This window comes from Labeo rohita, chromosome 7 (assembly GCF_022985175.1).
Source record: "Labeo rohita strain BAU-BD-2019 chromosome 7, IGBB_LRoh.1.0, whole genome shotgun sequence".
NCBI classification, from domain to species: domain Eukaryota; kingdom Metazoa; phylum Chordata; class Actinopteri; order Cypriniformes; family Cyprinidae; genus Labeo; species Labeo rohita.
The window spans coordinates 43,557,094-43,570,309 of NC_066875.1; the positions used below are offsets into that span (position 1 = coordinate 43,557,094).

The 13,216-nt window shown below is 38.4% G+C and overlaps 1 protein-coding gene across 1 annotated transcript in view; it reads left to right on the plus strand.

Annotated features, from left to right (window-relative positions):
- Window positions 1-13,216, plus strand: part of adamtsl3 (ADAMTS-like 3) — a 239,481-nt gene that overhangs the window by 152,093 nt on the left and 74,172 nt on the right. Inside the window, exons 8-12 of the mRNA XM_051115284.1 lie at window positions 766-840; window positions 6,467-6,624; window positions 8,154-8,265; window positions 12,608-12,746; window positions 12,908-12,958. Of these exons, the coding sequence (XP_050971241.1) occupies window positions 766-840; window positions 6,467-6,624; window positions 8,154-8,265; window positions 12,608-12,746; window positions 12,908-12,958 (535 nt within the window). The remainder of the gene's footprint in view (window positions 1-765; window positions 841-6,466; window positions 6,625-8,153; window positions 8,266-12,607; window positions 12,747-12,907; window positions 12,959-13,216) is intronic.

Sequence of the window (13,216 nt, forward strand, 5' to 3'; positions counted from 1 at the left end):
AGACACTAACATTTAAATACCACGATAAAGAGAAAATTCTGTTATTATTTACTCTTTCTTTTGTTCCAGATCAGTTCCCAAAATACATGTCTAAACATTCTCCAAAAATCCTCCTGGAAAACATGAGCGTGAGTAAATAATGACAGAAATTTTATTTTTGGGAGAACTATTTCTTCGCTGCGGGGGATTATCCTTGTAATAAGTCTCTTTGTGTACGAAATCTAAATAAAGAATAAGAAAGTGGTGGAGATACAGCGTAACTGGATAGATTTCCTGTATTCCACCCTGCTCTCTCCATTACCCCCGTTCTGCTTGCTTTTACAGAACACTCTCAATCCAACCATAACTGAAAGCACTCAGGCTGCTCTCTGTTGTGGTTTTCTGTTTACTGAGCTGGAAATTGGTGGGTTTTCTTTTTTCAGCAGTACACTGGGAAGCCACAAATGTTTTATATGGAGAGGGGTCGAACACATTAAGCGTGTCAGAGTTGCAGTGTGTGAGTGTTTGCAACTCATTTACTCTCGAATGTAATGACTCTATTTACGTGCACTTGCATAGCTCATATCATCACTGACATGAACTGTGAGGGAAGCTGTACTTCTGTACTTCTGATCTGTGATTGCTTGTTGAATTTAGTGAGTGACCTGCCTGTTATCAGCCAGGAAATAATTGCAGTTGTTTTGCAGATTAATCCAATTTTGTGTCATCATCACTAAATTATGTGTTGCTTTAATTACTTTCTGGTTTGTGATTCTTCTTCTGCAGCCATGAAAACGGTGATCGAGGTGCCGATGGGTAGCAGAGGCCTCAGATTCACAGCCAAGGGACCGGACATAATTGGTGAGATTATGCATATTAACTTTATACATACTGTATAGATATATGGTGTCTCGTAGCTTCTGAGTCTAATCCTTGACTTGACATAAAACTGTTGTGAATGAAATCTCTGCTTATTCTGGCATTTAGAAGCCAAATAAGACAGGAAGGGTTAAGACTGCAAAGGATTTCCTTTGGAAAGTCAACATTATCAATATGAATTAATCCAGCTTTCTGCCACAGGACCGAGGCCTTAGAGTGCAATTATAATAATGTGTCACAGCATTTTGAGAATTAGTGAGATGACATATTCAGACGTCAAGGAGTTTTTCCACACTCTCCCAGAGAGATTTTCCACAGCCTGAAAGTTAACACTATTGAGATGAATCTCTCAGTTTCTTCTTGTTTTATTTGGCCCTGAAATCAACTGAAATACAATAAGGGGTTTATTTATTTTTTATTATTTATTTCTACATTACTACATTGGCAGTTAAATGAGTAGGCTTTTTATGAAATTATATATTTATTTTTATATATTTATTTTTTTAGGTTCTTTATAATAAGTCTTTATAAATAATCTTGCAAATAATGTAAATAAATATTGATTTTATAGGATAACTTTAATTCATATTACCTCTGTATTTAGTGTAGAGAGAGTAAAAACCTTAATTCCTTTTATTTTTATTGTTTTCAACATTACTTTGATGGCAATTAAATGAGTGCATTTTCAATGCAAATATATGCAAATATAACACATTTTATGCTTTTTATTTATATATTTATTATTATTTGTATTTGTATTTATTTTATTATTTATTTATTTATTGAAATATCACCCAAATGTGTTTTTGAAAGGCTTTGTGAAATTCATCAACATTTGAGTCCACATTTTCTTTATATGGGAATATTATGTGATTATATGTGACTTATACACTTGCAAATTATATTGTTTTTATAGGATCATTTTAATTTCTATAAACTTTGAGTTATATGTACCATAAAGAAGTTCTAAAAAATAATTCATTTATTCTTTCATTTCAGTATTATTGCAATATTTATGCAAATATAGTATATAATTTTTATTTATTTATTTTTATTTTGTGGGGAGAAATATCACCCAAATGTGTTTTTGCAGAGCTTTGTGAGATTCTTCCACATTTGAGCAGTTCTTCATTTAGGAATATGTTGTATTTGATTACTGTTTTTAGGATGTGGAATCATGGAAATTTTGCGTATACACAACATCAAGCCTTCAGTGAAAGTCTGACCTCTCACACTGTCATTTCAGTTACCTTGAGTATTTTTACCCACGTTTTTTCCGCCTAAAATGTATGCATTTTAATCAATTTGTAACATCTTTGCTCCTCTCAGGAAGTCGTCACAGGAGATCAGAAGCATCTGAGGTTGACTTTCCAAAGAGCTCTTCCAACTCCTGCAATATAGTCTGAATTTTACAATGCTTCCACAGTGACACGGCCAAACTGTATTTGACACGGTCGCCTGCTGTAGTAGCACAGTGTGGGAATGCATATGGATTTTATATCTATATCTAGCCTGAAAGACCAAAAAAAGAGATTTCCTATTACCTGAGTGGGACTGGCAAATGCTAAGAGGTTTGAGGGAACTTTGGGATAGAGCAGAAGAATGAAGTGTTCATGCAGGCTAATTTGTGGTGGCTGAGAGCCCGGTACGATGGAGACGGGGCCAGTAATCTAGCAGACTTCCATAACGGACACACAGAGTATGCTGAAGTCCAATCCCAGTGATCCGTTCCACATCCGACGGACCCACACTCACACACATACACACTTCCGTTCTGTGGAAAACCACCAGTTTCCCTGTACACGCTCTGATACCTAAACCCTTTAACCTGTCCGTAACTCCTTTTTGGTTGCAAACTAGATCTCAATCAAGTGCTACAGTGCATTTAGTGGTTGTTTAGTGCAGTGAAGTGGACCTCACCGGATATTCCGTTATGATTCCAGTCGAAATGAGTGTATATGTTCCATTCAAAGGGCATTAAAGAGTTTGAGACATGAATTTAAATTGTGTTTATTTACAGAAGTATATGATGTCACATGTCACCCTTCTCTAGTAAGTTTCATCTGTGTGTGAAAACGCTGCAGGCAGCGGCACAGCGTAAAACAATGGAGGAACGTTCCGAAGTGAAGTAAACTTCAACGGATTTCCCCTGCTCAGGGAGTAGGGAGCAATGAACACTGTGTAGGGATCATGTCAGTCGGAACACAGTTCATGCACGTAGCTCTCTTCTAACAAGCTGGTTATCTGAAACAGGTGTGTTAACTAAAAGAGACATGCAAAATATGCAGAGCAGGGCCGGGGGGTTGTCGCAAGGACTGGAGTTGGGAAACGCTGGTTTAGTGTACTTGCACCAATCAGCTATTCCAAAGCATGCTATATTGGATACTGGAAAATGTTTGCCGTACAGAAAATACCTAGAAAAATAAAAAAAAAAAAGAAGGATAATCTAATATCTAACAGCCAGGTTTGTGAACTTGCCCTAAAGATTTGTGCACTGAGATGTAATAGCTCCTGTATAACGTGCCAGTAAGTGCCGTTGTTTATTGTTTCACATCTTAAAACATCAAATTGCTGGTCGTTGTTGAAAATATTCAATGTGATATTAACAATTTCAAATATAAATACGCCTTTCCGTTGTTTGCAAATTGATACACTATTTTGGAAATAATTGCGGGTCCTTCGTGTAAATAGAGCAACAGAACAACATGTGTTAGTGGTAAGGGAAAATCAAACAACTGGTCAAATCGGCTAGAGAGTGTCTAGCCACAGCTGATTATAATTATGCCTTCTTTTTCTAAACAACTCTGAAAGAGATTCAATTCCCACGTTGTCGTTTTGCTCTTCTTGTGGGCGTCTTGTGATAAAAATTGGCAGTTAACATTTTTGTGCTCAGACAAACAGATTGGAAGATGATTTTTCTGTGCTGTGGCAGGTTACAGATTACAATGGCTGTGTTGAGAACTTAATGTAGGAGTGAAAGATGCAAAGATTAAAACAAGGGTTTTAATGGCTATTTGGTAACACTTTAGATTAGGGAACACATAATAACTATTAATTAAGAGTTTTCCCTCAACTCCTAATTTGCTGCTTGTTGATAGTAAGTAAGGTAGTTGTAGTAGTTACGTTTAGGAATTGGCTAGGGTTATGGGATGTAGAATATGTTGGCATTACATACTAAGATGGATGGATGGATGGATAGATAGGTGGATAGGTAAATAGATAATATAGATTGGATGGATGGATGAATAGATAGACAGTAGATAGATTCATACAATGAATGGGTGATATTGATGTGATGGATTGATGGATGATAGCTGCGATAGATAGATAGATAGATAGATAGATAGATAGATAGATAGATAGATAGATAGATAGATAGATAGATAGATAGATAGATCGGTGCATACTATAGATAGATGGATGGATAGATACTGTAGATATATACTATGAATGGAAGGATGGATAGAGGGATGGCTGATGCTGTAGGTGGGATGGATGAATGGGTGGATAAGTGGATAGATAGATACTATGGATGGATGGAGGAATGGCTGATAGTATAAGATGGGATGGATGGATAGGTGGATAGATAATATAGATTGAATACTATAGATGAATGGATAGGTAGATTCTGTAGATACATACTATGGATGGAAGGATTGATGGAGGGTTGGTTGATGCTATAGATGGGATGGATGAGTGGGTGAATAGGTGGATAATACAGATAGATTAGATACTACAGATGGATGGATAGATGGATACTGTAGATGCATACTATGAATGGAAGGATGGATGGAGGGATGCTATAGATGGGATGGATGAGTGGGTGGATAGGTGGATAGATAATATAGATAGATTGATGGATACTATAGATAAATAGATAGATACTATGAATAGATACATACTAAGGACGGATGGATGATACTATAGATGGGATGGATGGATGATAGGTGGATAGATAGATACTCTAGATCAGTGGTCTCAAACTCAATTTCTGGAGGGTCGCAGCTCTGCAGAGTTTAGTTCCAACCAGCTCCAACTCACACCTGCTTGAAAGTTACGTGTAATCCTGAAGACCTTGATTAGTTGGATCAGGTGTGTTTGTTTAGGGTTGGAGCTAAACTGTGCAGAGCTGTGGCCCTCCAGGAATTGAATTTGAGACCACTGCTCTAGATAGATTGATGCATACATGGATACTACAGATGGATGGATAGATAGAAGATAGATAGATACATACTATGGATGAGTGGATGGGTAGGTGGATAGATGGATAGATAGATAGGTAGAGATACTGTAGATAGATTGATACATACTATAGATGGATGGATGTATACTGTAGATGGATGGATACATACATACATTTATTTGGCCTTATATTTGCACTTCTTTTCTGCTGTAACAGAAATTTCCCCATTGTGGGACGAATAAAGGTTTATCTTATCTTATACTATGGTTAGATAGAGGGAGGATGGATAGATGGATGGGTGGGTGTTGAGGTGGATAGATAATATAGATATATTGATGGATACTGTAGGTGGATGGATAGACAGATACTATACTGTAGATAGATACTATAGATAGATTCGTACATACTATAGATGGATGGGTACTATAAATAGATACTATGGATAGTGGAATAGCTGATACTATAGATGGATGGACGGATGGATGGATGAATAGATGGATGAGTAGGTGGATAGATAATATAGATAGAATTATGGATACTATAGATGGATGGTTAGATATTATAGACATACGATGGAGTTAGGGAGTGAGGAAAGGCTGGCTGGCTAGATGGATGGATGGATGGATGGATGGATGGGTGGGAGGATAGTTAATATAGATAGATAGATTGACTAGAAAGATAAATAGATAACTACTATAGATAGATAGTTTATTGACATTGATACATACTATCGATAGAAGGATGGATAGATTTTATTGATAGATACTGTAGATGGATGGATGATACTATAGATGATGGATGGATGAAAGATGGATACTAGAGATGAATGGATAGGTGGATGGGTAGATAGATGCATGGATAGATTGGTGGATAGATAGATACTCTAGATAGATTAATACATGCAGTACTTTAGATCGATGGATAAATAGATACTGTAGATATATATTATAGATGGATGGATGGATAGACATACATACAAAAATAGACTGGGAAATATTATAAAGAGTATGATTTAATGACCATATGTTCTGTCTTCCTTCAACTCTTTAGCTCTTTCAATAAAATGTGGTAAAAAGACCCCAAATATTATCACTGAATAATTTCAGTATTGGAGTCAGTGGCCTAACTTTATAAATTGGAATTTTAGTTTTTAAAAAATTTGTAGGCAATTACATCAACTTCTGCCAGACACTGATCACTTCAGTCCTCACTTTCCAAATGTGGGTAAGCCAACCCCAACATACAGAGTGACTGACAGGTAGACAGTGTTACTGTTTAGAGTAAAATGTGAACCGCTCTGCTGACAGTTAGACAAGTGTGCTTTCTCAGGACACCTGTGTCAGCCGTATCTGTCAGGTAGTAGCAAGATTTTATGTTCTGTAATCCTGCAAAATCACTCATAGAACCTTAAATGTCATATTTTAGTGATTGAAGCGAATGCACCAAACAGCAGGAGAGAAGAGGTGGTGTTCAGCTCCTCAGGTTCTCACGCTCTGGGTAACAACACGGTGGAGTACCAGAGAGGAGCAGAAAGACAGACCCTCCGCTGCTATGGGCCACTGTCTGCAGACTTCACAATAAAGGTGGGTAATGAAAGCCGAATGGCAGATTTATCTGTATGTGGTATTAGAATGTAGCAGAATCTCTCAGCCAGAGGTAATCTTTTTGATGAATAGATATCTTCTCTTGCGTTGGAGCTTCCAACTGAACCCATAAGTCATCTAATATGAAGTACCTCCTAAAATTTTAAAGGACTAGTTTAACCAAAAAATGCAACCTTTTGGAAAAAATGGATTATTTACTCATTCAAACCTCCATTTACTTCTGGAGCACAACAAAATTGAATGTTCTGTTGCATTGCTGTTGTATTCATAACAGTGCTTTGTAAGACAAAACTACAAAGGAGATTTGAGAATTCTTTTCATTTTTTCTTCAATTTTTATTGTGTATAATAATTATAATTTTATGTATATGATCTAATAATATTATGATCTAATAAGTAGCGTTGGGTGTAATGCATTAGTAAGTACTTAATTGCTGTAATTTAATTACTTTTCCCTTGGACAAAAGTAAAGCTAGGCATTACTCCAAATCTTTCTGTAATTTAATTACAGTTACTTCTGATGTAATTGCATTAAATAATGTGTATAGATCTAGATGTTAAATGTAGGTCTACTTAATAATTTTAAATACTTTGATCAGTTCAAGAACAAGTAGTCTGTAGTTTTTATTGTGGGGGTAAAACATATAATGCAGTGCAATACAATGATGATCGAGATATTTTATTTTATTTTATTGTGTGTCTTTTATTTTTTGTAAAGCATTTTGGTCCACCTTGGTTGTGTTTAAATATGCTTTATAAATAAACATTAATTGACTGATGAATGTTCCTCAAAAGCCTGATGTATCATATGTGATACTCACATTTTAACATGATTTTTCTAAAAAAAATCAATTGAACAGGCCTTTTACTTTCTACAAAAAAAGAAGTATGAACTGTCAATCAATGACAAAGGCCATATGATTTTATGAAAGGTTGATTGAATTATTTTAATTTAATTTGGCACAGTCATTTTCACAATCCCTCTGCAGTTCTGTCCTGAACCTGTAGTGTGTTCAGCACTAATTGTCAAAGTTGCATGCAGACTGAAGCTTCATGATGAGTTTAAAGCAGCGGAGAGGATCTGTGTTTACTCTCCATGTGAAACTGTAAACAGAGCACAATGTGATTGTAATCATGTTAGACTTTCTCATCTCACAACCTGAAGACTCTTGATTAGTCTTGACACTACGGCTTACAGTAATTGAACATGACTCATTACTCTGGTTAATTGCAGCAGCACGCAAACAGTATTTAACTAATCATCACAGCTTCAGAAATCAAGGCTAGAGGATATTCAGTGGCAGATGATGCATGCTGGAAATCATGACACAAGTTGGACTTTGGCCCCTTAAGTAAAATTGCTGGGTATTATACGTGTCAAAATCACTTGGTTTTTAAAAATGAGTGGCTTTTATATAATAATGCTTCTAATTTTCGTGATGTGATTATGAATATGACTATTAAAAGTAAACAGTCAGGCACATTAAGTGAATTTGCGGGTCTCCTCAGGTGAAGTACGCCGGCCCTAAAGACACAGTGATGCAGTTCTCGTTTTACCAGCCCATTCGCTACCAGTGGAGGGAAACTGACTTTTTCCCCTGCTCTGTCACCTGTGGAGGGGGTAAGTGTTATAGATTGATTTGATATGCCGATTTTTTAAATAATTCTCAGTGATTTAAATAGTTTAAATTCACTAAAAATACTCGTTCTGTCACATTCATGTCTGTAAATGTCATTGGTTTCTCCCATTGTCTCCCCCCGTCGTTCTGCTTACTTTGGTTTAGTCCTCATTATCGTCATCCCCTTCACCTGTCTGTAATTAGTCTCACCCTTTATAAGTCTGTTTGTATTCTGAGTTCTCTGTCGGTCCTTGATGTTGTTTGGTGTTCGTGGATGTTTCGCTGTGTTCCTGCCTGTTCCTGCCTGTTCCTGCCTGTTCCTGCCTGTTCCTGCCTGTTCCTGCCTGATTCGCATGAAGATTTATATTAAAGTTATTGTTTGTATCGTATCTCGTTTCCCGTCTCGTCCGTCCAGCACGACACGTAACAGAAGGACCGACCGAAACAGTTTTTTCCCGGTGTTTCCCTGCTTTATTTTCCGTTTTTTCCTGAGTGTTTGTTTTTTGTTTTTTCGTTATGGATAACCCCGCCGTCCTCCTCCTTCTCCTGGATCAGGGGAATCGCTCTCTCGTGGACCACACTAGAGACTTCGTGTACCTCGCACCGCTCACGCACTACCCGGACAGCTGCCTTTGCACATTCTACCGTGCAGGACTTAACATCGCCACCAAAGCGCAGCTGTCCGGGGAGGGTCCACGAGAGAGCATCGCCGACTACATCGAGTGGGTGCTGGTGTCCTGCAGAGCTTCATTGACCGCGGAGGATGACACCAGCCCCACTCAAGACCCAGAAACCCCGCCAACCAGCATCCCGACACGCGGAGTTTGAGCCCGAGCCCACCACGGATGACGAGCCAGAGCCACGAGCGACAGAGCCAGAGATCGCCACAGAGCCAGAGCCCTACACGTCCGATCAGGTGCGAGAGCCGACTACAGCTACCGCGACGGGGGAGTGCAACAGGGAACAAGTGAGGGCTATGGAGAGCCCTGCCCACTGCACCACTGCTGGGGGTGAGCTGGAAGACAACTCTGGGGTCTTGATTGACTTCTCTGCTTAAGTTCTAGAAAATAACTCTGGGGATTTAATAGACTTCTTTACTGAATTATCTACTTGTTATGATCAACCTGCCTGTATGGAATTCCTACCCACCCTCCCTCTTCTACCTATGTCAACGTCTGTCTGGTCACCGCTGTCCCCTGACAGCCCCTCTGCTCACCCTCAGCCCACCACCTGTGCAGTGGGCTCACCACGGGTCTACCAGCTTCCATCGGTGTCAGGGCTGGAGGATCCCTCATCTCCGCCTCCAGCCTCAGAGTCCAGAACTCCGCCTCGGCCCTCCGACCCTGCGGCTCCACCATGGCTCTCAGCACCCTCATCTCCATCGTCGCCTGTCGGTCCACCAGCTCCACCGGGCTCCCTTGTCTTTCCGGCTCCGCCCTGGTCGGTCGTCGTCCCTCCGTCACCTCAGGACTCTGTTCCTCCGGCTGCGCCTCGTCACTCCGTCCCACCGGCTCCTAAGGACTCCTCCCTCCCTCCGGCACAGCCTCCATCCTCTGTCGCTCCGGCTCCGCCGCGGACCTCCGGATCTCCGCCTACGCCTTGGTCGCCAGACCCTAGGGCTCCGCCTTGGCCTTCCGGATCCTCGGTGTCGCCCTGGATCTTCGGCTCTCCGTCTCCGCCTCGGGCTCCTCCGCCAGAGGCTCCGCCTCCGTCGGTCGGCCCCCTGGAGTCGTCAGCCCTTCCTCCACCATGGCTCCTCCCTTCGTCGGCTCCACCGTGGGTCGTCATCATGGCTGCGGTCTTGGTCTCTCTCTGCTTCTCCTGCTCCGGGTCCCTCCTGTGTCCTCCTTGGCTCCTCCCACCTTCGTCACCCCCCTGGACTGTGTTGTATTTCCCTGTACTGTCTGTCCGGCCATGGCCTCCTGAACTCCCCGATCCGCCATGGCCTCCTGAACTGCCCACCTACCCTCCCCTTTGGATGTTATACGGCACGAGACGCGCCTATTCGGAGGGGGGCGTAATGTCACATTCATGTCTGTAAATGTCATTGGTTTCTCCCATTGTCTCCCCCGTCGTTCTGCTTACTTTGGTTTAGTCCTCATTATCGTCATCTCCTTCACCTGTCTGTAATTAGTCTCACCCTTTATAAGTCTGTTTGTATTCTGAGTTCTCTGTCGGTCCTTGATGTTGTTTGGTGTTCGTGGATGTTTCGCTGTGTTCCTGCCTGTTCCTGCCTGATTCGTATGAAGATTTATATTAAAGTTTCTGTTTGTATTGTATCTTGTTTCCCGTCTCGTCCGTCCAGCACGACACGTAACACATTCAGTGTTACAGATAAAACAAAAATTATTTTCAGATTATAGCTGATAACTTATAATGCTAAAATTCTTCACTATTTGGTCTAAATAAATCAAAAATAAAACAGAACTCAGTGTTTATAAATGCAACAAGTGAATTTTAATTACAAAATTGTAATGCGCAATATAATAATGGATGTTTATTCGCTAAAGATTATGGAGGTAAAAATGGGTTAGTGTTTTTAGATGAGGGCAAATATAAATTGGGGGAAATTAACTGTACAATTAAAAAAAAGTTGAAATATATCGAATATCAACTAATGTCAATACCAAAAATGTGTTCCAGTCTGTAATTCCAACACTACCAGTCAAACGTTTTCGAATACTAAGATTTTTATTTATTTATTTTTTTTTTAAAGAAGTCTCTTCTGCTCAACAAGCCTGTGTTTATTTGATCCAAAATACAGCAAAAGAAGTAATACTGTTAAATATTTTTACTATTTAATATAACTGCTTTCTATTTGAATATATTTTAAAATATAATTTATTCCTATGGTCAAAGCTGAATTTTCAGCATCATTACTCCAGTCTTCAGTGTCACATGATCCTTCAGAAATCATTCTGATATGCTGATTTGCTGCTCAAGAAACATTATAATAATAATAAATAATTATTATCAATATTTAAAACAGTTGAGTAATTTTTTTCAGAATTTTTTGATGAATAGAAAAGATCCAAAGATCAGCATTTATCTGAAATAAAAAGCTTTTGTAATATTATACACTATACAATTCAAAAGCTTGGAGCTAGTATAATTAATTAATTAATTTATTTATTTATTTATTTATTTTGGGGGGAGGATTATAGAAATTAATACTTTTATACAGCAAGGATGCTTTGAATCGAACAAAAGTGATGATACAGAAATTTATAATGTTACAAAAGATTTCTATTTCAGAAAATGCTGTCCTTCTGAACTTTCTATTCATCAAAGAAACCTGAAAAAAAAAAATCCGCTAAGCTATTTTCAACATAATAATAATAATCAATGTTTTTTAGCAGCAAATCAGAATATCAGAATAATTTCTGAAGGATCATGTGACTGGAGTAATGATGCTAAAAATTCAGCTTTGAAATCACAGGAATAAATTATATTTTAATATATATTAAAATAGAAAACAGTTTTTTTAAATAGTAAAAATATTTTACAAATGTACTGTTTGTGCTGGACTTTGGATCAAATAAATGCAGGCTTGGTGAGCAGAAGAGACTTCTTTAAAAAAAAAACTTTAAAAATCTTATTGTTCAAAACCTCTTGACTGGTATCGTTCCATATAATAATGGATATTTATTTGCTAAAGATTACAAAGGTAAAATTGGTTAGCGTTCTTAAAAGTAACTTTGAATGTTAGATGATGGCAAATATATAATATATATATATATATATATGGGGGAAGTCAACTGTACACAAAAAAAAAAAAAAATTAAATCTATCCAATATCAACCACTTTCAATACCAAAAATGTTGTGTCTGTGTCTAATATTGGCAGATAACTGATGTGCTACCTATATATCATGCATTAATATATGATATGTGCATGCATTATCATGCATACTATTCAAAATGCTCCCTACATAGGGTGCAATGGTCATTAACAGTAATTGTTGATTTATGATAAACATTTGACTGTTAGTTTTGGTGCTTGATGGTGCTTTGTCTCGTGCCTGAAGATTATCAGCAAGTGCAAGTAAATATTCAATATTTTCTGATATATATTGACCAATGGCAATATGGATAAATTAAAATGATTTCTAATATTGGCATATAATTGATTTTGTTACCCGTATATCATGCGTTAACATGATTCATGCATGCGTTATCTTGCATGCTATTTAAAAGGTGGGCATCACAGGATGCAGTTGTCATAAACTGTAATTGTTTTTAGATTCTCAAAGAAGTTGAATGCATTTTTGGCTAATATTGATTTCTGATAAACATTTGGCTATATGTTTTGATGCTTAATGGTGGTTTGTCTCATCCCTGAAGGTTACCAGCTCAATTCGGCTGATTGCATGGACATTCGTTACAACAAACCGGTTGCGGAGCATCTGTGCCACAGCTTCCCAGAGAACACCAAACCCACACCCAAACTCAAGGAGTGCAACATGGACCCCTGCCTCGAAAGGCTAGTTCTGTCTTATCGATCTCTGCAGCACAGCCTTAATTATAAAACACAATGAGCGGAGAATGAATCTCAATAAACCAAAGAGCATCTGTGCATGAGACATCAACTTACAATCGTGTGGATAATGGCTTGAAGGGCTAATGGTGTTTGTTTCTCTGCAGTGATGGCTTCAAGGAAGTGATGCCCTACGACCAGTACCAGCCTCTACCTCGGTATGAAGTTATTTACTGCGTACAGCACACTGCTCACATACTGATACAGATCACTGATGCTCACTGACAGAATTTAACATCAATCGTCAGAACAAACTTTGAATGTCAATTTGACAAGTCTGAAAGCTTAAAATGCCTCTTAGGAAGAAGTTTTAATACTGGACGGCTTCAAGAAAGATTTAAAGTTATACACTACCAGTCAAACGTTTTTGGACAGTAATATTTTTAATGTTTTTTTAAAGAAGTCGCTTCTGCTCA